General features: G+C 35.9%; 1 protein-coding gene across 1 annotated transcript in view; it reads left to right on the top strand.

Moving 5' to 3' along the window:
• The window catches only part of LOC112914100 (eyes shut homolog), a 1,106,577-nt gene that overhangs the window by 350,910 nt on the left and 736,608 nt on the right, over positions 1-19,059 (top strand). The window contains 1 exon segment of the mRNA XM_072749029.1: positions 5,459-5,583. Coding sequence (XP_072605130.1) covers positions 5,459-5,583 — 125 coding nt within the window.

Genomic DNA, 19,059 nt, shown 5'->3' with positions numbered 1-19,059 from the left:
ATCAACTTAAAATTAGCCTAATTTGTTCTTATTCTTATTACAGTTTGATATCTAAATTCTTTTTTGTTTTATACCCTCATTATTTGATGTGATTTATCCAGTAAGCACTTATTTAATTTCTATTATACATGAAATATTAGATTAATACTGAGTTTAACACCATAATGATTTGATTATTTTTCTGGCTTGCTAATGAAAACTTTTGGTAACCACCAAACAGTATTTTCTGAATATCTTGTTATGTTATTACAAATGGGCATCAAACCTACATGGATTCAAAGGGTATTTTCTTCTCTGCTTCTAAATATTTTCTTTAAAAAAAAATCTTATCCACTGAATTTTCATTTGTCTGTTTTATATTCCCTTGTCCTGCTCTTATTTCTTATTACCACCTTCAGTACAAAGACATCATCTTATTTATTTTGTTATTTTTTCAACCAAAAAAAAAAAAAAAACCCATGAAACTGATTAAAAAGCATTGCTTATATACTTAAATCCTTTCCCCAAATAACACAACACCATGTGGTACTCAGAGAAGTAAGGTGATGAACAAAGAACATCTGGAATCTGGGAAGAATAAAGTTCAAATCTCAGCTTTGTGACCTGGTAACTTGGAGATGTTTAACATTATTATAAAAACTCTCTGAGTCTCAGTTTCCTGATAAAATTGTAGGTAAAAATCACCTAAAAATTGTAATTAACTAAATATAGAATTATAGGTAAGATATATTATTTTGGATGAAGCAACCTGAGCCCATTAGCTCATGTAATTTTACTTAACATTTCAGAATATCTGTTTCTTCATTCACAGAATTGGAAAATAAGCTCATTCATAGAGTTTGTTCAGCAGGGTATCGGGAACAAATAATAGTAACCAACATTTCTAAAAAACTTATCGCAAACTATGTTCAGCAATTTGCACAGATCTTTTCCTTTTTTATTTTTTTAGGTTTTTATTTATTTATTCATGAGAGACACAGAGTCAGAGATGTAGGCAGAGGAATAGGCAGGCTCCCTGCAAGGCCCCAGCACAGGACCCCAGGATCACACCTTGAGCCAAAGGCAGACGCTCAACCACTATGCCATCCAGACACCCCTACACAAATCTTTTCATTCAAATCTTACCATAAGTTCCATAAACTTATGAAGCATCTACATTGTAACTTCCATTTTGTAAGGGTTTGAAAGATCTTATCTTTTCTAGCAGCAAGTAAAGGGTTATAGGTTGTTTTCCACTTCCCCTTAGTAACCAAAAGCACGTTTTTCAGTTAACAGACACAAATTTTGATCAATATTTGTGTAAAAATATTTTTGTTGCATAAGTTTAGATATACAGCTTTAAAATTCAACATCTGTATACATTATAAAATGATTGCTACCACAAGCCTAGTTATATCCATCATGATACAGTTGACTCCCTTGACCTATTCTATCCACCCCCAACTCCTTTCCTTCTTTACCAGTAGTCTTTTCTCTATGAGTTTTTTTATTTCCCTGGTTCATTTGTTTTGTTTTGTGTCTAATTCCACATAAGTAGAAATCATACACTATTTGTCTTTTTCCATTTGACTTATTTTACTTAGCTTAATAGGCCTGTTACCAAACCCAAGTTCAGCTGCCCGTCCCTTGAAAGGCCATTACTCAAGAGACACGTTTTTGATTGGAAAGGAATTTGAGCTTTATTCATGAGGCCAGCAACTTGGAGAGAAGGCAGACTCTTATCCAAAAGCCAACTCCAAAATTTCTGCCTGGCCCAAGGGTTTTAAAGGTGTTTAGGGAAGTTATCAACAAAGGAAGTAGTAGTCTATAACATTTCTTAATTTCATGAAGACTCGATGGTGCCGTCTATAAACATTATATTATTATATTGAGTGAGGAGGAGCCAGTTCGTATTTCATTATGTGTAGGAGTACTCTTTATTTCTGCAGAGGAGGGCAAGGTTTACAGATGCACAAAAGGAAGTTAGTAAAATCATCTGTGTGACCTGAAAAAGAAAAACATTTTACAAAAAAATTGCTACGCTAATCAGAATCCTGAAGTGGCTTTGAACAGACTTGCTGGCTTCTGTGGCCTGGGAAGGTTCTGGTCCTTCACTCCTCAAGCTTAGTGGTCTGCAAATCTCAAAGAAAGTAAATTAATTATGTTACAGATGAAGGGACTTAGGTCAGCAAGTAAGGAGTGTGTAGACTTGAAGCAAGTTAACCCTAAGACTGGTTGGAGTGCTGTGACGGATTCATCCTTGTCACAGATGACAAAATTTCATTCTTTTTTTTTTTTTTTTTTTTTTTTTTTAGTGGCTAAGTTGTATTCCATTGTATAAATATACCACATATTATTTTTTTATCCATCTGTCTATCTATTTTAACGGTTATGATTGGCACTCAGCATCCAGTCCTGTCTATTGTGGTTTCCTATATTGCAAGGACAAGAAAACAAAAAACTACAATATCTAGACTTCCTTTGAAGCTGATGTGACATAAATTGAGTTCCACTTGTAATAAACATACCTAAAATCTAGAGGATCTAGTGGAGGTCATTTCTAGATATCTTAGCAAATTTTAGCTGGTAGACAAGGTCATGGACACGTGGGATTTTCTGAGTCTATGACTTTGTGTGTATTAAAATGCAGAACCATAAGGAATGGCAGTGAGCCTCTGCAATCTAGCGTTCAATCACTAACTGCAGGGTAGGAGGAAGCAGCCAGAGAGACTGTGTTGGTGGCTTCCTGGTAATCAAACTTCCCTCAATTAGTGCAATGAGTTCTTAAACTGAATAATTCTGATGGTGGCTTTTATGTTGCTCAGTTTCCTGTGTATGATAGAGGTGGCATCTCCCAAAGAGTCATATCTATTATGGTTATTGGAATTACTCCTATAGCTCTTCTTTCTAATAATTTTGTAAGCATCTTATTCTTTTTGCATAAATACCTAGAGTGGTTTCTATTTTCTTTTTTAATAATTTTTTTTAATTTTTAATTTAAGTTTATTTTTTTAATTTTATTTTTTATTTTTTTTCTATTTTCTGTTCTAAGTCTTAACTAACTGATTTTCTATCCTAGTTTGTTGTTTTTGACCAAGACATCTTTAATATTCCCCTCAGCTTAACTACACTTTAGATAGGCTTCATGACTGTAGGCCCCTGACTTCCCTTTCTTTAGAGCAGTTACTTCAGAAAACTTGTAATTGTAACTTTTTTCTCTACCCCTTTGAGATATAAACCTTCTTTCAGCCTCTTGCCAATTTTACAACCCAGAAATGTCTTTTTCCAACACCTGGGAGCCATCCCTCTGAAAAGTAATTATAGAAGGAGATATGGCCTCCCTACCTGCCGTAATAGGCTCAGTGGGAAGCTAGGAGCCTCCTGTCAATAAATGAAGGTTACCAAACAAAGATGTCCTAAGCACATTGACCAACTTCCACCCAGCCCAATATCCTCCAGTATTTTCCCATTAGCCCACTCCAGCTTTTGAAAATTCTCCCATCTACCTTTGATTCAGCATAGTTAAATTCAATCTTTTTCCTCTGTTTCAATAATCTCTCTCTCTCTCATTAGAATACTCTTGAATATAGTCTTCCTTGTCTTTTTAACAAGTATGATGATTTCTTTTTCTTTCACAGTTACCATCTTATGGTTTAAAGTTTTATGATGTCCTTCATAGTATTAGAAGCAAGAACAAAACTACATCATTTTTAATTGTTTAAACTATATTGTGAATTGTTCTATTCAATCAGAAGAATATATATAATCAAGGAATATTTATTTTATAAAATAATACAGTAAGCATTCGTGTACCTCCTGTTTGCTTCAAGGAAAAAAAAGTTAGCAATATTTCCAGCCTCTTCTATATCCCTCACTGAACACATTAAAATTCTGCCACCACCCTATAGTGACTATTCTGAACTTTACATTCGACATTTCCCTTAGTGTTCCTTAGGGCTTTATTACGTATGTGTATATCTCTAAGCAATGTTACTAAGTCTGTTTATATTTGACTTTTATAAGAAAAGTTATCAGAATGTAAATATTTTTATGGAATGTGCTTTTATGCTTAACAATATGTTGTGAGTTTCAACCATGTGAGTGACTGGTCACCGTGGCTTTTTGTAAGCTCTGCAGAATGTTTTTTTCTGTATCACCTTTTATAGCCTCCATAGTAGAGATGCCCACAGAAGAAAGCCATCATATGAAAGAATTACAAAGTGAAAAGAGTCTTGCATGTGCTTTTTGGTAAATTTAGTCTTTTGGGAGCTCCTTCTAAGTTTGATCTGGACTCCACCAAATCTTTTAAACTTGTGTGGTATTTTTCTTCTTACGATGCTATATTGCATTAGATCGTTTCTAGGTGCCCCAGAATACTTATATAATTGTTCTCTTATAATTTATCAGGGAAGAACAGTGAGAATATGTTGCTAAGTAGGAACAAGAATAAGAACTCATTTCCCAATAGCCAGAGTTCAGATTAAATGCTGCTGGATAATACATAGAAAAATAGTTTAAAAAGCTAGTAACAGCTACCTTGAAAGATTTTATTTATTTATTCATGGAGACACAGAGAGAGAGAGAAGCAGAGGGAAAAGTAGGCTCCCTGCAGGAAGCCCGATGTGGGACTCGATTCCGGGCTCCGGGATCACGCCCTAAGCTGAAGGCAGAGGCTCAACCCCTGAGCCGCTCAGGCATCCCCTATTAAGGACATTATAAATAGATCCTTCATAGGAAAAAAAATCAATGGTTTTTTAGAAGTGTTCTTAATGTGTACCTAGTAAACCATATTTTGGGTATTATCTTGCAGAGAGCTTAGCAATGTTGGTTGCTAGGTAGGTGATAAAATAATGGCACCCCTCCCCCCCAAAAAAATGACAAGCATACAGTTTGTTGGTATGGCAAATGAGATCATTATGTTTAAGGAGAATTCTTATAGCTGATAGTCAGCTGATTTAGACATATTATTTATATTCTATAGAGCCCCAGATTAAGAAATACTACCTATAAAATCCTACAAGTATTATAAGAAACATTTTATATCTAGAAATCTGAAGTAGTTGCTTTCCTTTGAATTTAACATTCATACTAAATGGAAGTATGGGATGTGTTTATTCCATTATTTTCTATATCTTTGTTCCAGGGTAAAATAAATAAAGACATTTGGATATGTAATGTATAGAATGGCTCCATAGATACAAGCCAAAACTTTATTTTATATATGCTAGCTTCCATTTTTACAGAACTAGTAATTCTGGACAAATTATTTATCTTCTCCAAGTTTCATTTTCTCATCTACTAAATAGGGATTATAATAGTAGCTACCTGATAGAATGATTATGAAGATAAACTATGATAATTTATATAAAACATCAAGTACAATTATAGCAAATAGTATAAGCATATATAAACTATATATATATAATCTATTATTATTATTTTTAAAATTAAATATGTGCTTTGTAATTGTGTTTAACAGGATGGTCAAGACTTCACTGTGAGAGTGAACTTGAGAAGTGCATTTCCAACTTATGTGTTCATGGAATATGCATAGAAAATGAACCTGGCTTTGGCTCAACATGTTTATGCATATCTGGATTTGTGGTAAAGATTATTGATGGTTTTGTTGTGATACTTTTTTCATTGTCTTTAAAATTCAGGAAATAATAGAAAATCGTCTGGTGGAAATTAGGTTGGAGAAGTTATATTAGCGTTTCTCTCTTTCTCTGACTGTACATACTCCTCCTCAGCATTCCCCTTTCCCATCTTGTCCATTCATCACATGTACCCTCAGCCTTTCCTTTCAGGAGAAAAGCATTCTGATAAATTGATTCACACCAGGGTGCAAGTCACTTAATATATTGTCCTTTAATGTTTTAATGCATTTGGAAGGAGGATGCCAGTAGAGGAATTACTTAATATTGTCAGAGTCTTGGCAGAACCTCTGTTTTGCCCAAGGACATAGCACTGTTTTCAGAGTTGGGCTCAGAGTATTGTATGTCCAAGGAGGATGAATCTGCTTTCCTTGCAAGTCTGGACTGATCCAAACTGCATTAACACTAGAATGGACTTACCTTGGTAGAAATGTCTCTATTAAAAGATAGCTTCTGACCACAATCTTTATTAAAACTGACCACAGTACATGAATGTAGTAAGGGAATAGCAATTGGTAGGACTATAATGTCAGGAATTTTAAATGTATATGCATAAATATCATTAAACGACAGTCTAGACTAAAATGATATAAAGGCTAAATAATTAGAGGACAGTCAGATGACCCAGGGCAAGATTAAGGAATCAGACTTAAAAGGAAGGTGAGACCTGCCTAGTACCTAAGAAAGATACATAAGTATGAATAGAACTAGACCACTTGGAGCTGGAAGATGTGGAGGAAATGTCAGAAGCAGGAATCTGCTTCTGTAGAAAAATCGTCAATAAGTGTTATCAAACAAAATAATTTGAGAAAATCTGGGCTTAAGTCAGACTCTCCCCTTTTGAAGGGTATCCCCAAGGTTCATCTGTCTGAGAGAGTTTACCAGAGAGAAAAGCTAAACCAGAACTGTCACCTTCCTTTTTCTTAGGATCCTTCTCTCCTGGCTTTGCCCTAGGGAAAGGTTTTTTTCTTTAGTGATCACAGAAGGATAATCTTTGAGGAAGAGTTTTAGGCACTGTGACCTCTGGGCATGAGAGGTATTTGGTCTTAAGAAGTTAATTTTATGATGCCTCAAATTACACCAATAATGGCTTCCTTAAAGAATCAGTGGAAAGAAAAAGACTGAAACAAATCCTTTATTTAGCTAGATTGTCCTGACAATAAAGATTGATATATGGAAATCTAAATAATTGGAAAGTAAATGCTCATTTTTAAATGATTTTATTGTACATAAAGTATTTACTGACAAGAATCCTTAAAATTCCTTTCAGTAGTTAATCCCCAGGATATATGCTTTCACATTGGAATATGAGTCAATTATAACTTGTGTTCTCTCAGGGCACCTGGGTGGCTCAGTCAGGTAAACATCCAATTATTGACTTCAGCTCAGGTCATGATCCCAGGGTCCTAGGATTGAGCCCTGCATTGGGCCTCCACATGGAGTCTGCTTGAGATTCTCAAGCCCTTTGCCTCTGTCCCTTTGCCTCTGTCCCTCCCCCCCACTTGAACTCCCTTTGCCTCTGTCCTCCCCCCACTTGAACTCCCTATCTCTCTCTCAAAATAAATAAATACAATCTTTTTTAAGACATGCTCTTAGATGTAATACATCTGTATTTTAGTAAGTCATTTAATAAATTAATTTGAACTGGATTTTTTATAGTTACTCTCTCAAGTACTTAAAAGCTAAAACAGAACTTAAAAAACTTACTATCGGGATCCCTGGGTGGCGCAGCGGTTTGGCGCCTGCCTTTGGCCCAGGGCGCGATTCTGGAGACCCGGGATCGAATCCCACATCGGGCTCCCGGTGCATGGAGCCTGCTTCTCCCTCTGCCTGTGTCTCTGCCTCTCTCTCTCTCTCTCTCTATCATAAATAAATAAAAATTAAAAAAATATATATTTAAAAAAAAAAAAAAAAACTTACTATCAGGGATCCCTGGGTGGCACAGCAGTTTAGTGCCTGCCTTTGGCCCAGGGCGTGATCCTGGAGACCCCGGATCGAATCCCACGTCGGGCTCTGGGTGCATGGAGCCTGCTTCTCCCTCTGCCTATGTCTCTGCCTCTCTGTCTCTCTCTGTGTGACTATCAAAAACTTACTTTCATAAGAGATAGTGTCTGGGTAAAAAGCTATAAAGAGATAATGGAGTTTCTACTTTGTTAATACATTAGTTATATTCTAAAATAAGTAGAAAAGATAAAGATAAAATTTCCTTTATTAAAAAGAATTTAACATTTAACTGTTATGCATATCACAGACATTTAAAATTAGATATACTTCAAGGTATACCCTTGAAAATAGCACATAAGTTATTAGTTCGAAGAAAGAACAAAATATTTTGAAGAACTATAGAAAAATCAAAGAAAATGTTTAAAGTCTGTTGGAATGAGAGAAATATTAGTGTCAAGTTAGAATCATAAATATTGAAATAAAAGAATAGAATGAAAAAACTATTTTGAAAACAAGTATAGGAAACACATAAGGTCCCTGAAATATCACCTTTTAGATTTTTTTCCCTCCCTTTTCCAACTAATCCTGAGACTAAATGGGATATTGTTTTTAAAAGATTCATAATCATGGTGAAATGTCAAACTTCATTGGTTTCTTATACTCTTAAAAAGAATGGCATTCACAGAAAGATATAAAATTTGAGAGGAGCTTAAGAAACAAAGCAGATGGATTGGAAGACAAGTAAGTTGATTTGTGTTAGGATTAAGGATTGTGTGTGCATGTAGAGTTTGGTCAACATGAAAACAGTGGGCACAAGGAAAAATTGACAATTCACAGATGTGATAGCTTATGGCTTTCTAACAGCAGGATAGATGGAAAGAGACTAAATATTATATCAATTATCACATTCTAATAAAATATTTAGAATAAATATTTATGATAAATATTTAAAATAAAATGCCTACTCTGATAGGCTGTGAGCTTGAGTAAATATAATTTTAATATCCCTAGGAATACAGACTATAAGTGGTATATTTTTATTTTGGTCATCATTGTTGGGGTTGTTTTATTAAAGTTTTAACATATTAATCATAGTTGTTTTAAATTTGTAGTCTGATAATTGCAAACTCTCTCCCATATCTGACTCTGATTTTGGTGCTTTCTCTGTTTCTTCAAATTGTACTTTTCATCTTGTAGTATGCCTTGTAATTTCATATTTATAGCCAAATGTGGTGGGCTGGATATAAGTAATTGATATAAGTAGATCTTATTATAAGACTATTTCTACCTGGCTAGGTGTTAGGCCATGTTTACTGTTTCCTGTTGCTATAGGTGTCAGAGGCTATATTTTCTCCTGATATCCTTGTTTTTGTCCTGCCTGCAACCACTGGGTTTTCTTAGGACTTTTTCAACAGACTTCAAATGTGCAGTTCTTTCAGTTATAACCCCTTGTTATCATAAAGGAGTCCTATTGATGTGGTTAAGGTGTGGAGGGAGGGGAAGCTTTCAATAGTTTTAGGATTAGGTCTTAGTCTTTTAGTGAGCCTGTCTGTGCCTTACCTCTGGGCTGTGACCTTCACATGTGCTTCTCAGTCCCCCTTGCCCTTAGATGTGACAAGAAAGCTTCATGGGGCTAGAATTGAGTGTTTCCTTTTTCCCAGACTGATTGGGTTCTGGCAAAATAGTCTTCCTCAAGATCAGGCCTTGTTATGAGCAACATAGTGTTCTGGGAGTATAACAGAAGGGCTACACTCTCTCTCTACTGGAAGTAGAAAATGATTTTTCTCCCATCTTCATCGTGAGAACCTGGTAGAATTCTTGGTGGTAAAACTTATGATCCCCTAAGACTGGATACTTCTGGAGTTTTTAACTCTCAAGATTGTCCACACTGGACCTCCAGAATTTTGACAATTACAGTTTGTTTTCACACCCTGGTATGCAGTGGGTCAGCAGTGGTTTCTGTCTAAGCTGTGATTCTCTGTATCCACTTGACTGTTTCTCCAATTTGGCAGAGAGCAGCTTGCCCTGTGACCTCAATTCTCTGACCTATCTAAGAAGAGTTCTGGATTCTTAGTCTGTTCAGCTTTTTATGTTTATGAAGAAGGGAGGGATGATTTACAAGCTTCTCACAAGATGGACCAAAAACCAGAAGTCTTGTGATGGTTTTAAGAATGAAAGCACCTATGAATATACATTAAGGAAAATAGATGAATTTTCCTTCATTCACAAAATTCAATGTGTCTTTTAAAAACCTGGTTTTCTTATTCTAATTGCGTTTCACAGGTATCTCACCTCAAATGATGGCTCTGTTTTCCAGAGTTGCTAGAGATTTTTATGGAATGTTTAAATGATGCCAATGTAGCTGGCAATCAGATTCACCACTAGCATGTAGAGAATAAAAAATTATAAATTATCTTGCACAAATAAGTATACCACTTGGTACAGTATCACATGCAATCTGTGTTAAAGTGTGTTAAAATATATCAAATTATTGGGAATATATGAGCACTGAATTTCTGATGATAATGATATATAGCAAAACTTACAAACTATTAAGCCTTTTATTGAAAAAAAATTTGTAGCAGTTCTTTTTACATTAAGTCTGTTTAGGTCAACCTAAGCTTCTCTCTAATATCCTTCTTCCTCAAAGAGATCTTCAGAAATGCCACATCCTTTCTATGTTCCTTCTACTGAGGCTATTTTTAAAATTCTCACTAATGACATTGTCATATAGAAATGTTAACTCAGCTATATGTTTGTGAGATTAGAGAAAATTAATATTGCTACAATTATTATTTGCTTGATAATGAAGAATAATTTGAGAAGTGAATAGCCATTACTGGATAGAGAAATGGGAATCTATTTTTTTCTTTACTTCTGAGAATTAATTTTTGATAGATAATATTAGACTTGAACTCTCAGGTTTTTATAATATTTAGAGCTGTGAGAGTCTCTGACAAACTGATAATTAGTGTAGATTGTTCTTTTTAGCAGATCTGATTATATATAAAAGTAAACCAAAACGTTAAAGTACTTATATTATTCTAAAATTCAAATGCTCTGTAAAATAATTTGAGTGACAGAATGCAGTTTGTTATATGTCCTAGATTTGTTAAGAAAATTCAAGACAAATGAGATTCCTCTTTTTAATTTGATCAGCATTGCTCATTTCTTCATCAGTAAGTGAATTTCTACCAAACGGTATTGATCCATACATTAACTGATGACTGTCGATAGGTCATACTTATTGCATTTTGCAAGTGATAGTCAATAAAAGTATTAATTACATTCTTTAAATTAAAATAGATCTTTATGTAGTATAGAAGCTGTATTTGTATTCAACAAAATGGTGGGGAGGAAAATTTATTTTCTAAGGAAAAAAGTGCTCAAGTTCTACAGTACAGTCTATTTACAGTATCTGATTTTTAAATGTCATCTTCAAAATAGACCTAAAGAGCAATACATAGTATAGCAAGATAGACTGATTGATTTGATGTTTGTCTATGGTTCTGGTGTTTATTTTTCATGATATAAAGTCATTGATATTGTTAATGAATATTTACAAGTATTTACTATGTTCAAGATCCAATGATTCATCCTATTAAATAATTAAAATGTACGTGTTTCCATATAAGAAGTAAGCAAAAATGCAGTGCTTAAATTCATAATTTCTTTTTTTAGAAAGAGATATTTTATTGCTTTGACATTTATTCATATTTTAGCTCAAGTTATTTATATATTTGATCAGTCAAAATATATATATATATATATAAAAAAAAAGCAGATCCTTTGGACAGTCACCATAGCAAAATACTTGGAAATCATACATGTGAATACACACTATTCTTACATTCAAATTAGGGTCTATATGCAAACGTTTGAATTCACAAACAAACAAAAGCAATGTTTCTTTTAAAGGAAATTTGAAGGGACGCCTGGGTGGTTCAGTGGTTTACCGCTTGCCTTTGGCTCAGGGCTGATCCTGGAATCTCGGGATCGTGTCCCACGTCTGGTTCCTGCATGGAACCTACTTTTCCCTCTGCCTGTGTCTCTGGCTCTCTCTCTCTCTCTCTCTCTCTCTCTCTGTGTGTGTGTCTCTCATGAATAAATAAATAAAATAAGAAAAATAAAAAAGGAAATTTGAAGCTTTGCCCTAACATATTCTGAGTATATATTGTATACAGAACACTCTACTAGATCCTCAAAATAATATAAAAATTCATAAGTTTCAATTTCTTACCAAGAGAGAGTTTTCATCTGAGTGAAGGAGATGAATGTGTAGGGGATAATATAGTAGTCAACAATGGGTTCAAAATGCAGGAAACTGTATGGTGAAGAAAATGAAGACATTAACTAGTATAATGTAGTACTAAGGTTAAAAATAATAAGGCAGTTGACAAACCCTGAGTAATACTCAGTAGTCATTAGAAGAGCTTTCTCAAGGACAAAGATTGTGGCTTACCCTCAAGGGTTAGAAAGGTATTTCCCAAAGTGTTAAGTCTTCATCTGTATCTCATATTGGAAGTCTACTCTGAGGGATAGCTCAGTACTGCTAGTGAGAATGTTAAATGTATAATAGCCAGTTTTAAAAAATCTGCTTCTCAGGACTAGTCTCACCATAGGCAGAGATGTATCTTATAAACATTCTAAGCAATGCAGTCGCTTAGTATTTTATAAACCAAAGTATATAATGGTTTTGGAGAAGGAGGGAAGGTGCAAATTTGAATAAAAGCATGTATTTTAACAATGCAAAGAGGATGTCCTCTGTATCAAATAAATATGATTTATTATGGGAAATGCAGTTTAATATTTTCAGAAATAGAATATTGAAACTAGCGACTAGTCCTACAATTTATATAATAGACATGTAACACAGCCATTATGTGCAATTTAAATCTTTAAAAATAGTCATTAATATTGATAAATGAAGTATAGTAGAATTATGATTACCTTCTTGAACTATTTAGATAATATGGGTATTAGTTGTCCGCCTCTTATCTTTATGTGTCTGTGTCTTGTTTAAACATGGCTAGAGGAGGAATGTTTATATTTTAGAAACTTACAATATTCTCGGTGTCATATATTGCCACAGAGGAGAATAGGGCTTAACATTTTAGACACTGTTAGATGGAAATTTCTTTGACCCTCAGTTTCCAAATCTATAGCATGAAGCTGCAAAATCACCTAAGATAGCATTTTTAGCCCATTGGAGAGGTAGGAACAGAATTTTATTTTTTTTTAAAGATTTATTTATTTATTTTAGAGAAAGATTGGGAGAGTGCATAAGCAGGAGGGCAAAGGGAGAAGGAGAGAGAATCTAAAGCAGATTCTGTGCTTAGTGCAGAGCCTGAGGTGGGTGCTGTCTCACCACCCTGAGATCATGACCTGAACTGAAGCCAAGAATCGGTCGCTTAACCATCCTTGCCACCCAGGCACCCTGGGGAACAGATGTTTAAATGCCCACACTTTGGACTGATATTCTTTCCTCTACACCATATCTTTTAATCACTTATTATTAAGATAAATATCTCTATGTAATTTTGGTGGGGGTATGGTTAGAGGATATTATAGAACTGCTTTTCAAAATAAAAGTATAGGCTGAATTCCAAAACCTATTTCATAGCCTCCCCCACTATCAACATCCCCCACCAGAATTGTTACAATTAGAGAACAACATTATTACCCAAAGTCTGTAGTTTATGTTAGGGTTAATTCTTGGTATTGTACATTCTATAGGTTTTGATAAATAATGATATGTATCCACTTTTAAAACATCATACAGAGTATTTTCACTGTCCTGAAAATCCTTTCATCTACTCATTCATCCCTCTTTTTTTTATTTATTTTTTTATTCATCCCTCTCATTCCTCTTATTCTCAGCAGTCACTGATCTTTTTTTACTGTTTCCTTGGTTTTTCTTTTTCCAGGATGTCATATAGTTGGAATAATATAATAGCCATTTTAGATTAGTTTCTTTCACTTCATAATATGCATTTACATTTTTTTCCATGCCTTTGTATGGTTTAAAGACTCATTTCTATTTAGTACTGAATAATATTCCATTTCCTGAATGTACCACAGTTTACCTCTTTTCCCACTGAAAGACATCTCAATTGCCTTCAGGTTTTGGCAATTATAAATAAGGCTGCCATAAACATGTGTGCAGGCTTTAGTGCATTCATAAGTTTTCAGTTCATTTGAGTAAATACCAGAGGAATGGAGAATTGTTGTGTTGTATGGCAAAGTATGATAAGTTATGTCAGAATTGCCGCTATCTTCTAAAGCAATGTACTATTTCCAACTTTCATTTTATAATTTGTTTTCATAGCAATTGCCAAAACTGTAATCTAACAATTGTTTATAAGGTCTCTATATTTAAAATGTGACCAAATTCTCCCCTCTTCCCTTCTGTCTGCCCCCTCTTCACCCTGTTCTGTTCTCTCCTCTCCCATCATAACCTCCATTAGAACAGTAACTATGCACATCTTATTACCTCTTTTCTTCATGTTGATATCGCATAATAGATTCATTCTAAATAAATATTTATTTATCAAATGAACAAGAACATGGATGAGACTACAACATTTTGGTACTCACCATTTAACAAATTTGCAATACAGATTAGATGCAATGCTATATACCATTAAAGGTATAATGAATTGCTTTGTATAATAATAAAGTAATGTAAAATACCATTTAATCCATAAGCTACCACTAAAGTTAGTTTTCATTGGTGAAGCATTAACTATTTGCTAAGTGTTTGGGATGCATTATCTCATTTAGTGTTTAAAAAAACATTGTGACATAAGAATCAGTGTTGTCCCTATTTTACTATATGGAAATAGAGATGTTATAACACTTATGCATAGCTGGTATATCAGAAAGGTTCTATTCTGTATTCAACTCTAGTTCCAGATCTTCTTACTCTGAGCTATGCTCAAATTTCTCTTGGCAAACACAGTCACACTAAAAAGGATTTCACTCATATAATTTCTACAAAAATTCTCTTATATATTTACACTAAAATTTCTTATTTCTCATGGTTCTTACATTATAACAAATGTAGCTGTGCATTTTACATCTGCCACTTTATTTTATAAATAATTAAATGCAGGCTAGGCAGCAGGAATAAATATGATAACACACATCTACTGCATTTTTTTGATGATAAACACCCACTTTAGTGCTTCCATTGTGGTCTGGGAGTCTTCTTTAATTCATAATCAATGCAGCTGGTTTAGTCCCCCCACCTTTATTTAAAAATAAATGAAACTAAGAAAAGAGTCAATCTATAAGGAAGAATAAGACCTGTTGCTTGTCCTTCTCCATGCAGCTCAGGGGGCACTGATGTTCAAAAAAGCATATTTTGCTTGCTGCATTTGATTGATTTTAGGTGTTAGATGGTATCCTTGTACCATAGTGTTTGACTTTTTTTTTTTTGTCTTATGTAACTGTTTTTGTGTCATTTGCACTTGCATTTCCCAAGAAAAGGGAGAATTGTATGCATAGGCCCAGAATGCTTCAAAACATTCAAACTATAAGCCTAATCCACTTCCATCTACAAGGAGAGAAATAATATGCATTGTTCCAGTATGTTATAGAAAATAGGCTAAGTAGTGTTCCGAAGTCATCCTAATTACTGCTTTAAAATGAAGATTGTACCTTTGTGTTTTAAATGATATACTTAAAAAAAGTATAAAATGGCCAATATCGTGGTGAATCATTGTGTCACACACACCGTGGCTATTAGGTTGGCATATTTTGTTTGGCAGTCCAAGGAAAGATGGACAAACAAATGATATTTCTTAAAAAAATGTGTTTTGATATATATATACACACACATATATAAATATATATATATTTATATATATATATATATATATATATATAATGCTATAGATGTCAAAATAAAGGTAGAGAGCCCCACTTGATTTGATTAAATTGCTTCAGAAAAAAGTTCCAACAGGAGAGCAAGCCCGAAGGACAACTGTTGACAAGAATGATTGAGTATAGATTGAAGTTGCCCCACAGAGAATAGGTATGGAAGGTAGCAGGTTCTTTACAAGGAGTGCAAATGGAGGGATGTGAGGGTGTAGCATTTTAAAAGACCCTGTTATTACATATATTCTTTTAGCACTTAGTATATGGGTATTACTGGATTTATATTAACAATTAATTGAAATGTGGTTTAAGAAGTTCAACAAGAGGGGATAAGACATGCATAGAAACAACTATAACACAGATTAGAAAGAGGTAAGTGGCATAGGTGCAAACAAATAAGAATTATATGGATTCAGAGAATAAAGACATTGTTTTCATTGTAGGAATTAGGAAAAGAACCATGAAATAAGTGTCTTTTCTCATGAACCATAGTCAAACATTCTGTGACTAGGGAAAGATGCCCTGAACAGTATAGGTATTTAGTGGTAAGAAACAGTTATAACTTTTTAGTTGCCAGCTCTCAAATGACAATAGAGAATTCTGGATATTTACATTTGTGAACCTTATTAGTTTCATCAGTTCTTTCTGAAATAGTTAATTAGCCCAGCGTATTTGACTTCTGAAATGTTTTAATGTCTCTTATACTTTTACCTACTATGGTTCAGGGATCAGATTCTAGGACTGGTGATTCATAGACAGCAGACTTAGGGTGAGAGGAAAATTTGGAAACCACAATTTAGAGGATGTTGTTGGCATCTAGAATCTCAGGGATTTCGTTATGTCAGGTCACACTAATATTTTTCACACATAGTGAATATAATAGTTATTAAATGATTCTGGTATGAGTAGATTCTCAAGGTTGTTGTGTTGAACTCAAATCCAAGCGAACACACATTATTTTAATTTAAATTAAAATCAGTGTTATTTCCACCATGAACTGTACCACAGTTAAGACTATAACTTTAAAATTGAAACTATCTCTGCATTCAAAGCCCAATATGTACATATATTGTTAAAAACTCATTAGTAGGAGGAGGGGCAAGATGGTGGAAAAGTAGGGTCCCCAAACCACCTGTCCCCACCAAATTACCTAGATAACCTTCAAATTATCCTGAAAATCTACGAATTCGGCCTGAGATTTAAAGAGAGAGCAGCTGGAATGCTACAGTGAGAAGAGTTCGCGCTTCTATCCAGGTAGGAAGACGGGAAAAAAGAAATAAAGAAACAAAAGGCCTCCAAGGGGGAGGGGCCCCGCGAGGAGCCGGGCTGAGGCCGGGGCGAGTGTCCCCAGGACAGGAGAGCCCCGTCCCAGAGAAGCAGGAGCTGCACCAACCTTCCCACGGAAAGGGGCCCGCAGGGAGGTGGAGCAGGACCCAGGAGGGCGGGGATGCCCTCGGGCTCCCTGGGACACTAACAGGCACCTGCGCCCCTGGAGACGGGGCAGAGCTCCCTAAGGGCTGCAGCGCGCACGGCGGGACCCGGAGCAGCTCGGAGGGGCTCGGGCGGCGGCTCCACGGAGGGGGCTGCGGGGCGGGAGCCCGAATCCAACAGCGCAGGCCCCGGAGCACAGGGCGCCGGGACACAGCCCAGGATCCGGCCTCCCCCAGGACAGGCAGAGGCCGGGAGGGCCCAGGACAGCAAGGACGCTCCTGCCCGGGGCTGAGCAGATCAGCGGACCCGCCCCGGAGCCTCCAGGCCCTGCAGACGGAGAGCCCCGGAGTTACTGCGGGGGCTGACTCCAGGGCTGCAGAGCTGCCGCCACTGTGGCTGTTCCTCCTGGGGCCTCACAAGGTAAACCACCCCCACTGAGCCCCGCACCAGGCAGGGGGCAGAGCAGCTCCCCCAAGTGCTAACACCTGAAAATCAGCACAACAGGCCCCTCCCCCAGAAGACCAACTAGAGGGACAAGTTCCAGGGGAAGTCAAGAGACTTAAAGTATACAGAATCAGAAGACACTCCCCCGTGCTTTTTTTTTTTTTTTTTTTTTTGCTTTTTGATTTGTTTGCTTCCCCCACCCCTTTTTTTTACTTTCTTTCTTTTTCTTTCTCTTTTTCTTTTTTTTCTTCCTTTTTTCTTTTTTCTTTTTCTCTTTTGTTTACTTCTTTCTCTCCTCTCTTTTTCTTCTTTTCCCAATACAACTTGTTTTTGGCCACTCTGCGCTGAGCAAAATGACTAGAAGGAAAACCTCACCTCAAAAGAAAGAATCAGAAACAGTCCTCTCTCCCACAGAGTTACAAAATCTGGATTACAATTCAACGTCAGAAAGCCAATTCAGAAGCACTATTATACAGCTACTGGTGGCTCTAGAAAAAAGCATAAAGGACTCAAGAGACTTCATGACTGCAGAATTTAGATACAATCAGGCAGAAATTAAAAATCAATTGAATGAGATGCAATCCAAACTAGAAGTCCTAACGACGAGGGTTAACAAGGTGGAAGAAGGGGTGAGTGACATAGAAGACAAGTTGATGGCAAAGAGGGAAACTGAGGAAAAAAGAGACAATTAAAAAACCATGAAGATAGATTAAGGGAAATAAACGACAGCCTGAGGAAGAAAAACCTACGTTTAATTGGGGTTCCCGAGGGCGCTGAAAGGGACAGAGGGCCAGAATATGTATTTGAACAAATCCTAGCTGAAAACTTTCCTAATCTGGGAAGAGAAACAGGCATTCAGATCCAGGAAATAGAGAGATCCCCCCTAAAATCAATAAAAACCGTTCAACACCTCAACATTTAATAGTGAAGCTTGCAAATTCCAAAGATAAGGAGAAGATCCTTAAAGCAGCAAGAGATAAGAAATCCCTGACTTTTATGGGGAGGACTGTTTGGGTAACAGCAGACCTCTCCACAGAGACCTGGCAGGCCAGAAAGGGCTGGCAGGATATATTCAGGGTCCTAAATGAGAAGAACATGCAACCAAGAATACTTTATCCAGCAAGGCTCTCATTCAAAATGGAAGGAGAGATAAAGAGCTTCCAAGACAGGCAGGAACTGAAAGAATATGTGACCTCCAAACCAGCTCTGCAAGAAATTTTAAGGGGGACTCTTAAAATTCCCCTTTAAAAAGAAGTTCAGTGGAATAATCCACAAAAACAAGGACTGAATAGATATCATGGTGACACTAAACTCATATCTTTCAATAGTAACTCTGAATGTGAACGGGCTTAGTGACCTCATCAAAAGGCGCAGGGTTTCAGACTGGATAAAAAAGCAGGACCCACCTATTTGCTGTCTACAAGAGAATCGTTTTAGACAGAAGGACACCTACAGCCTGAAAATAAAAGGTTGGAGAACCATTTACCATTCAAATGGTCCTCGAAAGTAGGGGTAGCCATCAGATAAACTAAAATTTACCCCGAAGACTTTAGTGAGAGATGAAGAGGGACACTATATCATACTTAAAGGATCTATCCAACAAGAGGACTTAACAATCCTCAATATATATGCCCCGAATGTGGGAGCTGCCAAATATATCAATCAATTAATAACCAAAGTGAAGAAATACTTAGATAATAATACACTTATACTTAGTGACTTCAAT

This window comes from Vulpes vulpes, chromosome 1, assembly GCF_048418805.1.
Source record: "Vulpes vulpes isolate BD-2025 chromosome 1, VulVul3, whole genome shotgun sequence".
Lineage (NCBI taxonomy): Eukaryota > Metazoa > Chordata > Mammalia > Carnivora > Canidae > Vulpes > Vulpes vulpes.
This window is presented reverse-complemented; position numbering and strand designations above follow the sequence as displayed.